The sequence below is a fragment of the Rhododendron vialii genome, chromosome 11a (assembly GCF_030253575.1).
Source record: "Rhododendron vialii isolate Sample 1 chromosome 11a, ASM3025357v1".
NCBI lineage: Eukaryota > Viridiplantae > Streptophyta > Magnoliopsida > Ericales > Ericaceae > Rhododendron > Rhododendron vialii.
In genome coordinates, this window is record NC_080567.1 from 31,057,213 (window position 1) to 31,073,265 (window position 16,053).

The 16,053-nt window shown below is 38.4% G+C and overlaps 2 protein-coding genes across 2 annotated transcripts; one reads left to right on the forward strand and one right to left on the reverse strand.

Moving 5' to 3' along the window:
- Positions 1-478: 478 nt before the first annotated feature.
- On the reverse strand, positions 479-4,023 carry LOC131308850 (glycine-rich RNA-binding protein RZ1A-like). Its single transcript, XM_058335883.1, has 4 exons — positions 3,894-4,023; positions 2,664-2,782; positions 878-1,401; positions 479-788 (listed from the first exon to the last, which is right to left on the reverse strand). Exons 2-3 carry the CDS (start codon positions 2,772-2,774, stop codon positions 898-900), a joined length of 615 nt encoding a protein of 204 aa, XP_058191866.1. The 5' UTR covers positions 2,775-2,782; positions 3,894-4,023; the 3' UTR covers positions 479-788; positions 878-897.
- Positions 4,024-5,449: 1,426 nt separating this feature from the next.
- Positions 5,450-10,364, forward strand: LOC131308852 (uncharacterized). Its single transcript, XM_058335884.1, has 6 exons — positions 5,450-5,928; positions 6,976-7,187; positions 8,187-8,504; positions 8,641-8,715; positions 8,880-8,954; positions 9,451-10,364. The coding sequence occupies exons 1-6, from the start codon at positions 5,691-5,693 to the stop codon at positions 10,003-10,005; spliced, it is 1,473 nt and encodes a 490-aa protein (XP_058191867.1). The 5' UTR covers positions 5,450-5,690; the 3' UTR covers positions 10,006-10,364.
- The last annotated feature ends 5,689 nt before the right edge of the window (positions 10,365-16,053 follow it).

Consider the following 16,053-nt stretch of genomic DNA (forward strand, 5'->3'; position numbering starts at 1 on the left):
TGCACCTTCCATAAGACAGGAGTGGCTAAAGGTGTAACACTGGTGAATGGAATGTTGCTGCCCGAAAAATTTCTCATTTTAAAAACGTATCCAATTAGCAACAAAGAACCCAATCATGTATCCAAAAAGGCCATAATTAGCCAAGTAGCCTGCCAAAAGTTTCAAAATATCAATACTGCATGAAACTTGCATCATTTAATCATATAGATTTCAACATATATGAAAAGGAAGATTTGAAAATAAATCAAAAGGAACAAAGTAAATTACCCGGTTAATTCCACTCTATTTGTTATCAAACGTTGTTTAGAAGAACATGGACAGTGGATAAAACTTTTAAGACTCTAACCCAATTGAAAATAAGCAGTCATCCGATGGTGGAACCCCAACAAACTTCTCACCATTGGCCCCTAGACCCGCTTAACATGACGAACCTTCCAGATATGCAACAGCTAATTCAAGTAACCATTATGAACCCAGCAGCAACAACGACATTTGTAATTGCAAATTCAAGAAAGCAGATGTCCAGCAGCAATATGAGCATTTTAAAGTGTAAAACCAGATTCGAACATGTCAAGCAAGCATAAGATCCCAGAAGATCCAGGTATTGAACATTTAACGGACACAGAATAGTAGGGTATTGGTGCCAAGATCCACACTTTCAAAAGATTGATCAACTACATAGTTCTTCAAGCCAAACATCAAGTGGACAAATCCTGCAAGGATGAAGTTCAACAGTAGCATCCAGCAGTCTTGGGTCCTTCAGTTCTTCCGCTCCGCCAGTTCTTCAGCTGCAAGACAACAAAATAGTTGATCCATGAGTACCACAACCACCTCAAGAATGTGCAATTTGAAAAAAAAAACAGCGAATGTAGCATACCATAATTTTGAGGAGTCATTTCATCTGCGGCGGTCATATGGGCCAGACCGGTCACGACTATATCGATCCCCTCCCCCACCACCAGAATCCCTGCTACGTCCCCCTGAACGGTCACCATTTCTATCAGGACCATAACGTCCTCCTCCTCCACCACCACCACCGCCGCCATACCTATCTTCCCTGCCACCATATCTGTCACCTCTGCCACCCTCACCAGGACATTCCCTAGCAAAATGACCAGGCTTGCCACACTTAAAGCACTCTCCACCACCAGATCCGCGACCACCACCACCTCCATAGTCACGGTCGCGACCGTGATCACGGCCACGGTCACGGTCACGCGGACGATCGCCATCACGATCTCTGCCAGATCCTTGGTTAGGCTGAGCTTTCTCAACGGTGATAGTGCGCCCATCTAGTTCCATCCCATTCATTTCTTCAATGGCATCTTCCATTGCATTTTTCTCATCAAAGGTGACAAACCCAAATCCACGAGAACGTCCAGAGAACTTGTCAACAGCAACCTATGACAGAAAACATAAGGCACAACAATTTCAACGGCACTTTGAAACGATTCACAATATAACAACCTGAAAATTACTCAAAGAATGAGGCACATCCTCTTTTAACTATTTCATGTTCTATGAAGGATAGGCGAAAAAGATGGGACCAGAGAAAATACATGTGATACTGACATTTTCTAGAAAAATAAAGGTTAAGCGTGGAAGGGAGGATTCTTCTAAGTTCTACCAACCAAAATTAGTTCATTCCAGCATACTGGCTTTTTGAACAGAAAACCTTAGTCCCTTACCCAAGTATTCAAGAAAGTATCATGCATTTCACAAAGTTAAATGTATCCTATAAATACAGATACTACAAAATATGCAGAGTAACACTTACTATAAGTAATCATCTGTGTTTTTCCTACTAAAAATTTGAATATAAGCGTCAAGTGTTCCTGTTTTAAAAATTTTCTTTCAGGATTAAGCTATAACTGCAAGCAGCATCTCAATGTCACAAACAAATGAATGAGCACGCCATATATTAAAGGAGTACCAGACATACACTGGCATAAAAAAAAAAATCCAAGGACGAGTAGGTGATTAGAGAGTGAGAACTATATCTCATATTTTGACGGTCACACACTACACACTATTCAAGTAGTTAGGACATCTCCAAGTGACTGATAAATAAGGATTAGCTTTGTTGGGTTCGGTTTAGATTTGGACACCTGGACAGTGGACACATTCATATAGTTGTAATCTGCTATGAGTATTGAGTACACCTATATTCCTACATCTCATCTCATATCTGATATGCGTGATCAATATAGGACAGAGTCAAGTGTAGCACACCAGCAACAGGTTTACTTGTTGATTGATGAAACAGATTAATGAGATACTTCTTGCTCTCCACTGAGTATTTCGCTTTTCAAGCTATACAAGGCAACTTATGGACTAAGATGGGGTTGGTTATAAGAGTGGCAAGAATGGGGTGGGATGGAAACATCATTGCTACATATAACTTTTTAAAGTTAATACTGACCCTTGGTTGGGGGAGAAGTGTGTTATGAACGGTGCAGGATGGAAACACTGTTGCTAGACATAACCCTTTACTTTAGTATTGCCTCAACTCAAGATTGCTTTCCTTACTACTATCATTGGAGACACTTAAACCCAAGATCTTTTAACAAGAAAATGACAGGAGAAGAAAAGAAAAAGATATTAGCAAACAATATCACCTCCTAAAAGGAAGCACAGTGTTGATGAACATGAACAGGTATTACCTTAGCCTCTACGAGATGGCCAAACTTATCAAATGCAGCTTTCAGACCTCTATCAGATGTTGACCACGAGAGGCCGCCAATGAAGCAGCGGTACTCCAGTTCTTCTGACATATTTTCAACTTGTTCCAAGAAGGAAAAAAAATCAAGCAAGAAGTAGTATGTAATAAACTTCTACCTATGCCTCCTAATTGATGCAGAAGTGGAAGGCAAATGTAAACACATGATACATGCCAAATCACTTCTAGAAAGGCAAAACATAAAGTTAACACATTACCATGGTAAATAGTTTTCTATCTCCACATGGGACAACTAGAAAAATAAGAAACTAAAATACACAGGGAAATACACCAACTTGCCAAGTCCACCGTCTTTCTACAGCATCTGAAACCAGCCAATCTTTAAGTTTTGAACTCTAACAACGAAAGGATCAATGTATTCCTTAAGATTTGCTCATAGATTATGACATATGCCACCACTTGTAAAACAAAGAACTCGGGGACTAAGTAGTGCAGATTTCAATAGCATTTACATACATGCCCCACAATAATTTCCATCAAACGCTTCAAAGAAATGCAACTTTCAATTCTAACGGCCCCTCTAAAGATTCATGCAATCAGGTTAAGCACTAGAGGATCAAAAAAAAGAGAGGTTAGCACTAAGCACTAGCAGTGACAGCAGTTGACAATACGTTATGTGGAATGAGGAACTGTAGGAACATATACCAGAGTCCTACGCAAGGCTGTAACCATTTTCTTAGCCTACAAATATCTGCATCAGTGCGCACGCTCGCACACATCTCATTATCATCATCAAGATTCAAATAAAATTAGCACCATCCCATCACCCTATTTTACACGCGCGCGCACGGTGCTCAGAAAATTCATAAAAAACAGTCTTCCATAAAAATTTGCTACTTACCCCAAAATCTTGGAAATACCTACCCAAAAACCCAAAAAAAAAAAACAGAAGAAAGAATAATCAAGGTCAACGAGCGATCCACGAACTTTCAGATCCGATGCTTGCAATCAACAGCGAAAACCGATACATGTAACATAAATTCAGCTGAAAAACACATCAAACACCTATAACAAGCATGGATCTAATCACACCAAAGCACGAGAAAGAACGAGTAATTGCGTAAGACAGACAACAAATTCCACATGTTTTATACAGAAGGAAAACTAATTAACGCTAAACATCCGTGGAAAGAGAGCATGAATCGACAGGTACCTGCCGAGAATTCGCAATCAGGTCTCTGACGGGAGAGGGGAAAGGCTCTTGGGTACTTTGCGTCGCTACGAAGAAACGAACCCTAATCTATATATATAGTGGTACGGGGACGCGTATGAGATTATAGGATACTTGTGGAGGAAAAGTTCAAAGTGTTAAAAGTTGTACTACTCGTACTAAAATTTGCAGACGGCTCAGTTTGGTCCTTATGAAAATATTAACGGTCTTGCTATTGTCAGCCCATTGGACTGACGATATACACATTAAAAGACAAAAAAAATACATATTTCTGTGTACTTTTTATACTCTTTAATATACATTCACACACTCATTATCGTCAGCCTAGACTGATTTTAGAATTTTTCAAATATTAATGTGGTCCCTGAATTATTGAAATTTTCCAAGTGTGGTTCAATTGGTAATTGCCTTTATTGTTTTTCCCCAGTACTGCTGAGTGAAAGAGTGTTGAATCAAATAGTGAGGAGGGGGTTTAGGGTAAGGTGGAGATATTTTCATGCAATTTTGTTGAAATTCATCTTAATAAATTACTCCTACTTTGACCTATGCTAACTTGTTTCATTAAGACCGCCTTTTATGTGAGCTCTATATTAAAACATAATTTTTCAAGATGTTTAATTTGCACATATGAGAAAAAGATAATGTATAATGCATTTAATTTCATACATTCCAACCAAAATCACATTAGATTAGTATTTATTTGTTATTTCGATAGTTAAACCATTTTTTTGTCTATTTCCGTAAGCATCTTTTACTAGAAAATAATAAAGTGATGTAGTAAAATATCTCAACCAAAAAACGAGCCAATATGTACAGCCTGAAGGTCATATAGTTTGGAACCCGCAGCATCTTTACATATTAGATGTGGAGTGTTGTTGAAAAAATTAAGATCAACATAGTATGAGTCAATGGATGATGAATTAACATGATACTCGAATGAAAGAAGAATTTGATATGAAACTATCCCAAATTGATTGAATAATACTTTCAAGATTGATGTACGAGCTTGGACTCGAAATATAATACCCTTTTTTTCCCTCTAAAAAATACCCATGCTAACGAATTTAGGTGGTGTTCCGATTTACCCCCTTAAAAAATAAGTACTTATTTGTAATTTTCAAGCTTATTGTAATAAAAAAAAATGCTATATGGATCTTATTTGAGAGATCTCATTGAGATTTATCAAACCCTGTAAAAAATTATTTTTATATACTCATTATTTTTAAACTTAAAAATAGATTCTTATTTTTAAGTACTTATTTTGAAATATAGAACGGAGTGGTAGACCTTGCAAATTTGAATTTGACCATCCTCCTCTCACTATCCCAGACCCACATGATGCACTGCCCGACTGCCGTCACTTTTTTAACGCCTGTTAAGAGAAGGGTCACATTGAAATCATATTCAAAGTCCAAGGATGAATTCATCGAACTTCGAAAAATGACCAAACTTGGTACCGGGGTGAAAGTGGAACTGTGGAAGGGTAAAAAGCATAATTTCCACGCCGTATATATAATCTCCAACGAGCTATTTAAGGAGAGGGAAAAAAAAATCTATGACCAGTGAAACCCTCCTCCATTAACGGGTTAAAGGGTTCTGGGTTTTGGCCTTTGGTAGCATTCCTTGCCTCGCCGTCGGCTACCGGCGCCGCCGCCCTCCGGTGGCCCCCATATTCCTCCGCCAGTCGTAATCTCGGATAAAATACAGCAGTGCTATTGTATTCGTTCACCCTTTGGGAAGAAGGCAAGAAAAAGAAATCACAAAACAGAGAAAGGAATTATGTGGTATCTGTGTGTGTTCTACCACAGATTATTGGATTACCGAAAACCCGAGGTCGAATCGCTGGCCGAGCTCTTCGGCGTATTCAATAGCAGGGAGAGTGAGAGTGGCAGAGAAAATGGGAACCCAGAAAAGAAGTGCCTGCAGTGGAGGCTACCTCAGTACCACCACCCAGACTCTCCATTCCACTTCGTTGATCTTCCGTCGGACGACATCGCCCGTAAAATCGCCAACCGAAGTGAGTCCTACCCATCTTTTGTTTTTTCCTTATTGGATGATGTATGGTGGATTATCATTTTGTTGGTTATTATAAAATGGTGTGGAGATTATGTATCTTTCTTTTGGTTGGTGAGGGGAGCATTGGAAATTAGAAGGGTAAGTAAAAGAAATGAGCTTGGAGCCTTGGGGGGTTTGATTGGGCTTTCTTTTGGCAATGCATGGTTTGTGATGAATTAGAAGCTATGGCAATTGAGGAAGATAAATCTGAAATAGTGGCTGTTAGCTTCAATTTGTTGCATTGTATTAGAGTATTAGTTGGTCACTATTTATAACTTGGTAACTGAATTCTTTTAGTTCTTTGGAGTCATACTGCCCATCCCAAGCCTGCTTCTGCGCCTCTTCCTAATGGTTGTGGCAGTTTGTTAGCGAAGTATGTTAGTTTTATTTGAATATATGCAGAAACAGTTGCGAGTCGAAACTGGTCCTGTTTGGAGTGTAACACTGTTATTTGTATATATGCAGAACAGTTGTGAGTCTAAACTGGTCCTGTTTGGAGTGTAACACTTCTTCTTCTAGGAGATAGCAATGAAAATAAGTTTTTTGAGACCAAATACTTCAGCTTTCTATTTAAATTTTTGCTCCCTGACTCGTTTGTTTGCTGTGGGCCTGTGGCCTTTATAACTTTACAACATTACTGATTTGATAGCCTACTGTTTGACACTAAATCTTTTAACCTATGGAGCAATAGTAAGTTTAAGTATACACGTATATTTAGTGTATTTATAATCTACTACAAAGTTGTGTGACATGTATGTCGTATATAGCATATATGACATTGATCTAATTTTGTATATACGATGGATGCAAAGGTTTGCATAGAAGTGTTCTCTGGATAACAAAATTTGTTGAAGCTCCACTAGCACCCAATCCTGGGGTTTTCAGGTTGACCTAGGAGATCTTTATACTATTGAACTTATAAAGAAACAAAGAAACAATTTCACAAGATTGTTTCTTTCTGGTATTTGGCAAATACCCATTGGATCCTTTCTGACTTTAGATATTTCAGGTATACTTGTGAAGGGAGTTTATGAACTTTGGGGAGAAGGAAGCACGTATGAGGAGCTGGAAGAGGCTATAAAAGCATATCCAGATGAGCAGAAGTTGCCATACTTGACTTCTGAAAGCACATTCAAGATTACCATTGATAGCTTTGGGAAGGTTATGAGCTCCGAGGAGCAAAATAATCGCATTCGGAGTTTCTCATACATTCCTTTCAAGGTTTGGTTCCTTGTTTATTTGTTCCTTTGGTTTGAAGTTTGAACATTGGAGGAGGCTCGAGTAGCTGCGAAACGAACTATATGAAATTCACTCTAGGACCTGCATTCTAGCTGAAAATGCAGGAGTGTTCATGCTTTTGGCGCCTCCTCTGATGTTGGTTGGAAAAAGAGGTGGAAAACACATTACAGTTGGTGCATGTGCAGCCTCTTGCCTCCTCTGCTATCTGCATTCACTTGAACTTTTGCTTACTGTCGAGGTAGTAGGAATCAGGAAAGTTATTAAAACAAGAAATCTCTTACATTGTGTCACTGAAAGGAAACAAACCAAATTTTATGTATTGTTCATTGAAACATCACCATTCACCACAGATGAATATGTTGGTAATGATGCTGAATAACTTGAAGAGATCTTGACATTTTAATAGCTTATTACGAAATAGCATGTTGGTAATGCGAAAGGATTGACTAAACAAGAAGTATTATGGGGGTGTAATGATGTTATAGATATGTTGATATCTTTTTTGATGTATAGGTGAATATTTTGACTTCTGAACATTTTGATGGTACAGTGCTTGGGATTTGTGCCAGTCTTAAGTTTATTAGTTTCCACACAACCAAAAGAAGAGGACCAAATTTTGTTGCCATGTGCAATGATTGTATTGAAACTTCTTTCATTGTTGCTTACCTTTTTAATATTTATCCTACATATTTCTTCATCCTTTCTTAGTTTTTGGTTTATTTGACATTGTTTGGTTGGATTACGCATTTTCGCACGATCACTCGCTTTTCAAGGAATTTCAGCAGTCGTATTTGCAACCTCATGGTTAACCTGCCTTTTGTGCCAAGGATCACTTTCGTCAGTTTTAAGATGAAGTTTCAAAGCACACCTTCGTAATTTAAATAATTTTCCCTTTAACTTTACGACTTGCATCAGTCAACCTTCAAAAGCTGTTAATTTTCATGCATTCTTGTTGGTTGAAACTTAGTCAAATTGTTTCAGGGTCGAGTTAATTTAAGAAGTCCAGATCACAAGTTCTGGGTACTGGAAACTGATGACTCTGGTAGTAATAATGGGCTTCCGCCTGTCGACCAGAAGAGAATATTTTTCGGTCGAGAAGTGGGAACAGCGGATAGGAAGCTCTTGCCCACCTATCAGTTAAAAAGTCGTACGTATCTTGGCCCCACAGCCATGGACGCAGAAATGGCTTTTCTGATGGCTAACCAAGCATTGACCGCACCAGGGAAACTTGTATATGATCCGTTTGTCGGCACTGGGAGCATTCTTGTTGCTGCAGCTCATTTCGGAGCAATGACCATGGTTTGCTTTTTTTTGCTCTGTTGAAACTCTTAGTTTGTATGTGTATTCTACACCTGGCACTCATGCTTTTGGAAAACTTCTATGATGATTAAATGCGGATTAATTTCTATCATATCAACTTTTGTAAATGTTTCAGGGTGCAGACATTGACATTAGGGTGGTACGTGATGGCCGTGGACCTGACTGTAATGTTTGGAGCAATTTTAAACAGGTGAATTCGCTTATTCCAATTGGATCTTTTCTTATGGTGATTCGTAATAGTTGTGGATGTTGTCTCATGCGGCAATATAACTACTGTATTTCAGAAGTTTCCATGCATATCTCTCTCTTGTGCAATCTTCACTGATCTATCCTTTCTGCCATGCTATTATGCAGTATGGATTGCCAATGCCGCTTGGTCTGTTAAGGGCAGACAATAACCTTCCTCCTTGGCGTCCTGGGTTAAAAGAGGTAACTACTTGTTCACTGTAATTGATTTTTGGAACTTATTCTTCACATGGCATACCTGCAGCATTTTTTCCTAGTTTCCCATGCTGTTAAATTTTCTTCTTATGTTTGAAAATCTCCACTAGCTGCATTTGAATTAGGCACTTTTAGAATCCTGTTTATTCCTGTACCTAAATTACTGAGTCCAGATTTTGGGACTTGGACATCGATTTTACGGGTGTAGGAATTGACCCTGAATTAAAGCTAGTGCCTTGAAATGAGTTCGTCATTATCATGTGACCTAATCTTATAGCTTCATAGATATAGTGTTCATAATCGAGATAGTGATCACAATTTACAATCATTTGAAAAGAGAGAAAACATCCTTTTCATCCTTTGTGATGGTATCTGTCTCGTACCATCTCACTGCTTTGTTAGTTATTTTTTGTTTCCAATTATTGATAGTTATTTTGCTCTGGCTTGTGATTTGGTTTTGAATACTTTTACCATTTTTTGTCAGGTGTTTGATGCCATAATATGTGATCCGCCTTATGGGGTTCGTGCCGGGGGCCGCAAATCTGGTGGTCGGAAACTGCTGAAAGGGGTTGTGGGTCCCTACACCGTTCCCGATGACAAGAGAACAGACCACATACCATCAACTGCCGGTTACTGCTTAGCCGAATGTGTGCACGATTTGCTTGACCTAGCTGCTCAAATGCTTGTGATGGGTGGGCGCCTAGTGTACTTCTACCCTGTACTGCGAGAAGATGATACAATCGACACCAACTTCCCAGAACACCCTTGTTTCAAATTGGTTGCCGCTTGTGAACAGATCCTGAGCTTGCGTTACAGCCGCGTATTACTCACCATGGTGAAGATTGGGCCCTACACCGAGGAAATTGCTGAGTCAGCACGAATCCAACATTTGGAATTTAAGGAGAATCATCTGAAATGGTTAGAAGAAGGAAATCTTCGTTCTGCTGTTTTCAGCCCTGTTGATTCTCACCCCGGTGGTGAAGGTTACGCTAAATTAGGTAAGGACTCGAAGCCTAAATATAGAGGGAAATACGTTTAGCTCGAATGCTCAAAAGCATTGCATTCTGTTGTTTAGATTCGACATGAGATATCATTCTTGTGTTTTTAGTATCGTTATTAAGTATGATGGCACACTAGCTATTTAGGTTTTAGATTAACTGGCATCCGCGTATTTTACCATTGTTGGCGGTCTGTAACTTTTTCTTGTGAGAGAGAGAGAGAGAGAGAGAGAGAGAGGGTGGGCTGTGGTTTCTTGATTCCTAGCTAAGAACAAATGCTGATCCCTAGTTTTGAAGTTTTACAGTTACTTCTTTACGTTCTGTTTATCTGATATGCTTTCCATGTAAAGTATGGAAGAAACAATTATCAAATGATAAGAAAACTAAACTAGTTGGTGTATTCCTTTTTATATGTCTTCATAATTGTTTGACAAGCTTGTGTCCCAAACACAACGTTACCGACGTCTAAAGAACTTGAAATCTCTTATTGACTGTATGCTTGTTCGCAACCCATTTTATTGGTCTTTTTTTCTTCTGACTAGGGAATAAGTAAGTTTTGTAAGATTATTTTGAGGATTGATTCTGTTTTTCCTGGTTCAAGTCTTCTTCTGGTGTTTTACTCTCGCATAGTGTGTTTTACGTGTCGTTGAGATTGTGATAATCATGTACCCAAAAACTTTATCTAAGATTAATAGATTATAGTGAAAATGAAGTATATATGGTAGTTCAACTTTAGTGCGGTGTGAATCATAGCGTCCCTCTACTAAGGTGAGAGAGAGAGAGAGAGAGGATACAACTCATAGCGGTGAGACTCGAATTCGAACAACTGGGACAAACAAATGGGGTTGAATATTGGAGCAAATGTTGAAAGCAGAACCATGGCAATGCCGTTGTTGGGTTGGGACTTGTGATTGTTAGTTTGTGCTTCGTAAACAAAACGAGAGAACGTTTTGGCCATTTTGTACCTGAATAAAATTGCTATTCTTGAAAGCGACAAGCAGTGTCTTGGAATCATCAGGCCAATTTTGGAGCCGGATATACTGTGCAGAGAGAGAGAGAGAGAGAGAGGAACCCAACAAAATCAAGTGTTAATTGAATATTGCAGCCTGATCTGCCACTGTTTTTGTTCTCTGACTGATCAGCTTGCCAGTGGTTTTTTTCTGGGGGTTTTGTTTGGTTTTATCTGCCTTCACAGATTGTGATCCCAGGATTTTACCTGTGATTTGTTTTATTTTAGTTCAAGCCTAATCGATCTTTGGATAGTCTTTTTCTCTCTTTTTTATTGGCACTATATCCCAACTCGTTTTCTTTGTCAGCAGCCTTGTTCGTTTTGAAGTCTCAAAATCCGTAGGCACGGTCTTCAATAAATTTTTTTTCTCTCTCTCTCTCCACTCATTACTCTCAAAAACTTCCCTCAAAATACAAATCGAATAGGTCCACATGAGGCTTGCTCGTATCTAGGCGGTAAAAAAGTAATTTTATATTCTTGTTTTGTATTGTTTAATCTGGTGTTATCACATTGGGATGCTTAGGCATTTGTTATTGTATTTTGTTGGGGGGGGGGGGGGGGGGGGGGGGGGGGTGGGTGTGTGTGGGCGGGTGGGACTCATGCCTTTAGGCCTGGTCATGAATCCTACAAGCATGATGTACCAGAAACGGTTTGCATGCATTTATCTTTTACAAAAGTTGCTCAAGGCTAGGGCTCACTCTCTGTCAAAGCTAAACTTAATTATCAAGACATTTAAACACCGAGAAAAACTTCTTTGCCGTCGTTTCCGTGAAAAACGGTTTTACGGAGCCCAGATCGCACGCATATAAAGTGAATCGGACGATTCGGATTTTAATGAAACTTTTTCAGATTCATTAAAATCCGGACCGTTAATTGCCGAAACAGACGGCTGTGACTTACTGCCTCTGCAAATGACTTGTTCATGGCGCAGCCGTCTATCTCATAAACCCCATGAAGATATTTTAAACTAGGAAACGAAGTAATCAAAACCTGATAAATAAATAATAATAAAAAAAGAGAGCTTCAGTCAGGGGTCCATAGTATAGGGGTTTATATCATAATAAGGACATCAAATTTCTTTATACAGGCCCCGGGACATTTGGCTTCCACCTTCCAAAAATACCCTCGTAAAAAACGGGAGGATAACCAGTTGGTCAAAAGAGTGCATTTTCCTTTACCAAAAAAAAAAACAGTACATCTTGTCCCAAGGACGGAGTCATTCAGAACCGCTCATGATCGACGACGACGCAGAACGCGAAGAAGGCGAAGGCAAACTTGTTCTTATCGGGGTGGAGGAGGAGTGCTAACCACCGGAACTAATGAGATCGAGGTCGTCGGAGCGCCAATCAAGCAGTCTCGCCGGTGGCTGCTTCTTCTCCGACGATACGTCGGTCTTCTCCAACCTCTCTCTCTCTCTCTCTCTCTCTCTCTCTCTCTCTCTCTCTCTCTCTCTCTCTCTCGGATTTGAAGCTGGGCCGGCGCCGGTGACAATTCAAGCTCTCTCAAAGCTTAGGTCTCGCATTGCCTCCTCGAAGCTTCGACGCCGACGATCTGAGATCGGCTATCTCCTGACTTGTTGTGTTGTTCAATGGGGCAACTCCTCTATTGGGGTCTCGTCCCAATTCTCTCAGTTGCAAAACAAGAATCCTAGCACTAGAATATGTTTATCCGATCAATGTTGATGTTCAGTTCATTTTGTTAATTGATTCATTTTTGATGTTCTTTAGCTGATTTTTTTGTGCTTATGGAATAAATACATTTAAGTCTACCAATTGGAAATTTTTAAAAAAAAAGATTGGACAAATAACCTTATTTATTTTAAAATGTTCCAACATGTAAGTTTATCGGTTCTCAAAAAAATTCTGCGATTGGAAATAACCTTATCTGTGCTAATTTATTTTCTGTATCTACAATAATAATAAAACAAATAACCTTATCTGTGTTAATTTATTTTCTGTATCTTCAAAACAAAGAAACAAATAACATTATTTGTGCTAATTTATTTTTGGGTTTCCTGAAAAAAAAAAAAAGCAACAAACAAAGTTAATATCTCTAACAGATACTTGGAGTTATCATTATCTGTCAACATCTATTCTCATTAAAACCAAAAATACCAACAGATAAGGTTATTTTTGCGAAATTCGTTCTCTGTGTAACTGCAACAAAACTAATGGATGTGGTTATTTGTCCAAATCTATATTGTTTATGATACCAAAAATATCAACAGATAAGGTTATATTTGCAAAATCTCTACTCTGAATAATTGCAATAAATCAGATATGGTTATTTGTCGAAGTATTCCAAAACTACCTACAGATAAAGTTATCTTCCAAAATATTTGCACTTTGTATAATTGCAAAATTAAAACCAACAGATATGATTATCTTTAAAATTGGTGCATCACTTGCATTTAAACAAATAAGATTATCTATGCAATATTTCAACTTTTCAAAATTGCAACAAAACCAACAAACATGGTTATCTTTATTGAACAATTTTTTTGTCACTCCAAATAAAGCAACAAATAATATTTTATGTGCTAATTTATTATCTATATCTTTGAAAATAAAAAAACAAATACTTTCCCCGTCCCATAAAGTTTATCCGATTCGCAAAACGACAACTAAAAATAATGCATTTCCTTCAACAACAAAAAAAAGTCAAACTTATAGAATACCGATTTAAAACTTATAGATTTGGACAAATACCCATATCTGAGATAATGAGTATAGATATGATTATTTGTCCAAATTTATATTCTATATTATTTCAAAACGACCAACATATAAGGTTATCTGCAAAATATGTTCTCCGTATAATTGCAATAAAACTAACAGATATGGTTATCTGCACAATCTATATTTTGTAAGTTATCTGTCTAAATTTTATACCATGTATCACAAATAACATAATTTGTATTATCATAATAAAACAAACAGATATAGTTATCGATCAAAATCTATACTCTATATCGTTTCAAAAAGATTAACAGATAAAGTTATCTCTTCGAATTCTGTACTTTTTATAATGGCAATAATCAATTGATATATGGTTGTCTACCATTCCCAACATCGTACTATCATTTCCTCTTTTTCCATGTACATCCTCTCAAATTTAAAATAGCAGATTTACCCAAAAAAATAAAATATAATAGCAGACAAAGACAAAAAAAAAAAAAAAAAAGTGCAAAGTGAAAATGAAGAAGTTTTGTACCACTTGCCAGCAAAACAAATGAAAAAGAGAAAAACAAAAATAGGAGTCCAAACCAACTCAGACCCCTTATTATATCATCAATTTCCATCTCTGCCAACACTACGACGACTGCGCCTCTCTCTCTCTCTCTCTCTCTCTCTCTCTCTCTCTCTCTCTCTCTCTCTCCAATGGGCCCATCACGCCATATCGATAATTTCCGAGTCTGCGGAGGTTGAGACCACCTACCACTGTTATCCTCCCAGAGTGGGCGGTGCCGGTGGCGGAGGGATTGGGAAACGAACCAGTCCTAACCGGAGCATGCATTTTTTGTTATAATGTCTGCTGGAGCTGAGGTTTTTGCGATTGTTGGCGGTCGTTTGCCGGAGCTAAGTTTTGGGCAGATATTTTGTGACCTCAGTTGAAGTCAGCACAGGAGTTAGGAACCACCGATAAAGTTAGGAGAGAGAGAGAGAGAGTTCTCCTGGAGGGAAGGGAAGCACCAGAGTATTTTTGTTCATACAAGGACTTTAAACAATAAAACGTCTGAGTCAATGGACCCGAAACCTTATAAAAACATAGCCTGGGCTAATGGCCCAGTGGACCCCTATTTTTGGACTTTACACCAATTTTCTGATACAAGGAACGGGTAAGCCATAAATGAGAGAAATAAACGTGTGGAACACTTAGTTCCATTTGGAGGAAAAAAGAATGAAATTAACAGATTTGTGTATCTGTTAAATTTACTCCCAAATTCTCACTAAGGATCTTTTCATGCGACAGGGAGTCATTTTTTGGACACTCGATGGGAAAATTTCTTATATATACAAAAAAAAATGGTCTGATCGACATAAATTAAGAGCAATCGAGGGTTAGACTTCAATCATCCATTACTCTTAAACAACAAGTCTACGCACAGGAAACGAACCCATGCCCCAACCCATGATAGCTGATGTGGACTGGGCCCATGCCAGCTTTAAGTAAAAAAAAAAATTAAAGTACTGAAAATTTTGAATCGGCGCCCTAGCAAACAGACAAATCAGAAGAGAGAGAGAGAGAGAGAGAGAGAGAGAGAGGAGGAGGACCAAACCACGACCACCACCGAGACCACCACCACCGGCGACCTTCCCTCCACCGACCGCCACCACCACCTGTGACGATTTTCGCCTTCGCGACTTCCGATGCGACCACGCCTTGCCAAGGTCTCTCTCTCTCTCTCTCTCTCTGTTGATTTCTATAGTGGTTTCCTGGAATTGCGCCCAGGGGGAGCGTGGTTTCAATTGAAGTTAGGCCTTGTTCCAGAATGAGTTTTAAGTCCTTATTTTTTAAGAAGACAATTTCAAGCTTAAAAATTATAGGCTTATTGAAATCTAAAAATATGCAATATGGATCTTGTTTGATAGATCTTTAATACGATGCAAAAAAAATTGAAAAATTATTTTTCATTTACATTATTTTTGAGTTTGAAAATGTGAAATAAATACTTATTTTTTAAGAAGGTGTTCTGGAACGGGGCCTTAGGGTTTTGGTCTCTTTGCTTTTACTTATTTCGTTTCTGCTTGGAATTGAAAGATGAGGTTTTTGATATGTTCAACTTTTTGTGTTGAATCTGCCGACTATATGGTAAATTTGATAGTTTTGCAGGTAATTAATATTAGTTCTCTGCTAGATGAATTGGGGATTTTGATGAATGCTTATTGTTTTAACAGATGTGGCCAAAGTGTTGGTTGAATGCTTACATAGCCTATCTACTGCGACACTGAAAAGGGTTGGGGGCATGGGTTCATTTCCTGGGCCGTAGACTTATTGTTTACCAAATGAAAAGGGTCAATGACGATGGAGAATATTATTGCGTGACAGGTAAATATTAAAGAGTCTACTGGTACCGGGC

Excerpts from the sequence above, each read along its gene's own strand:
- LOC131308850 (XM_058335883.1), bottom strand. The coding sequence starts at position 2,774 with ATGTCAGAAGAACTGGAGTACCGCTGCTTCATTGGCGGCCTCTCGTGG. Across the intron at positions 1,402-2,663 it reads GCCATCTCGTAGAGGCTAAG|GTTGCTGTTGACAAGTTCTC; the intron begins GTAATACCTGTT and ends TTTCTGTCATAG.
- LOC131308852 (XM_058335884.1), top strand. The coding sequence starts at position 5,691 with ATGTGGTATCTGTGTGTGTTCTACCACAGATTATTGGATTACCGAAAA. Across the intron at positions 8,716-8,879 it reads TTTGGAGCAATTTTAAACAG|TATGGATTGCCAATGCCGCT; the intron begins GTGAATTCGCTT and ends GCTATTATGCAG. Across the intron at positions 8,955-9,450 it reads GGCGTCCTGGGTTAAAAGAG|GTGTTTGATGCCATAATATG; the intron begins GTAACTACTTGT and ends ATTTTTTGTCAG.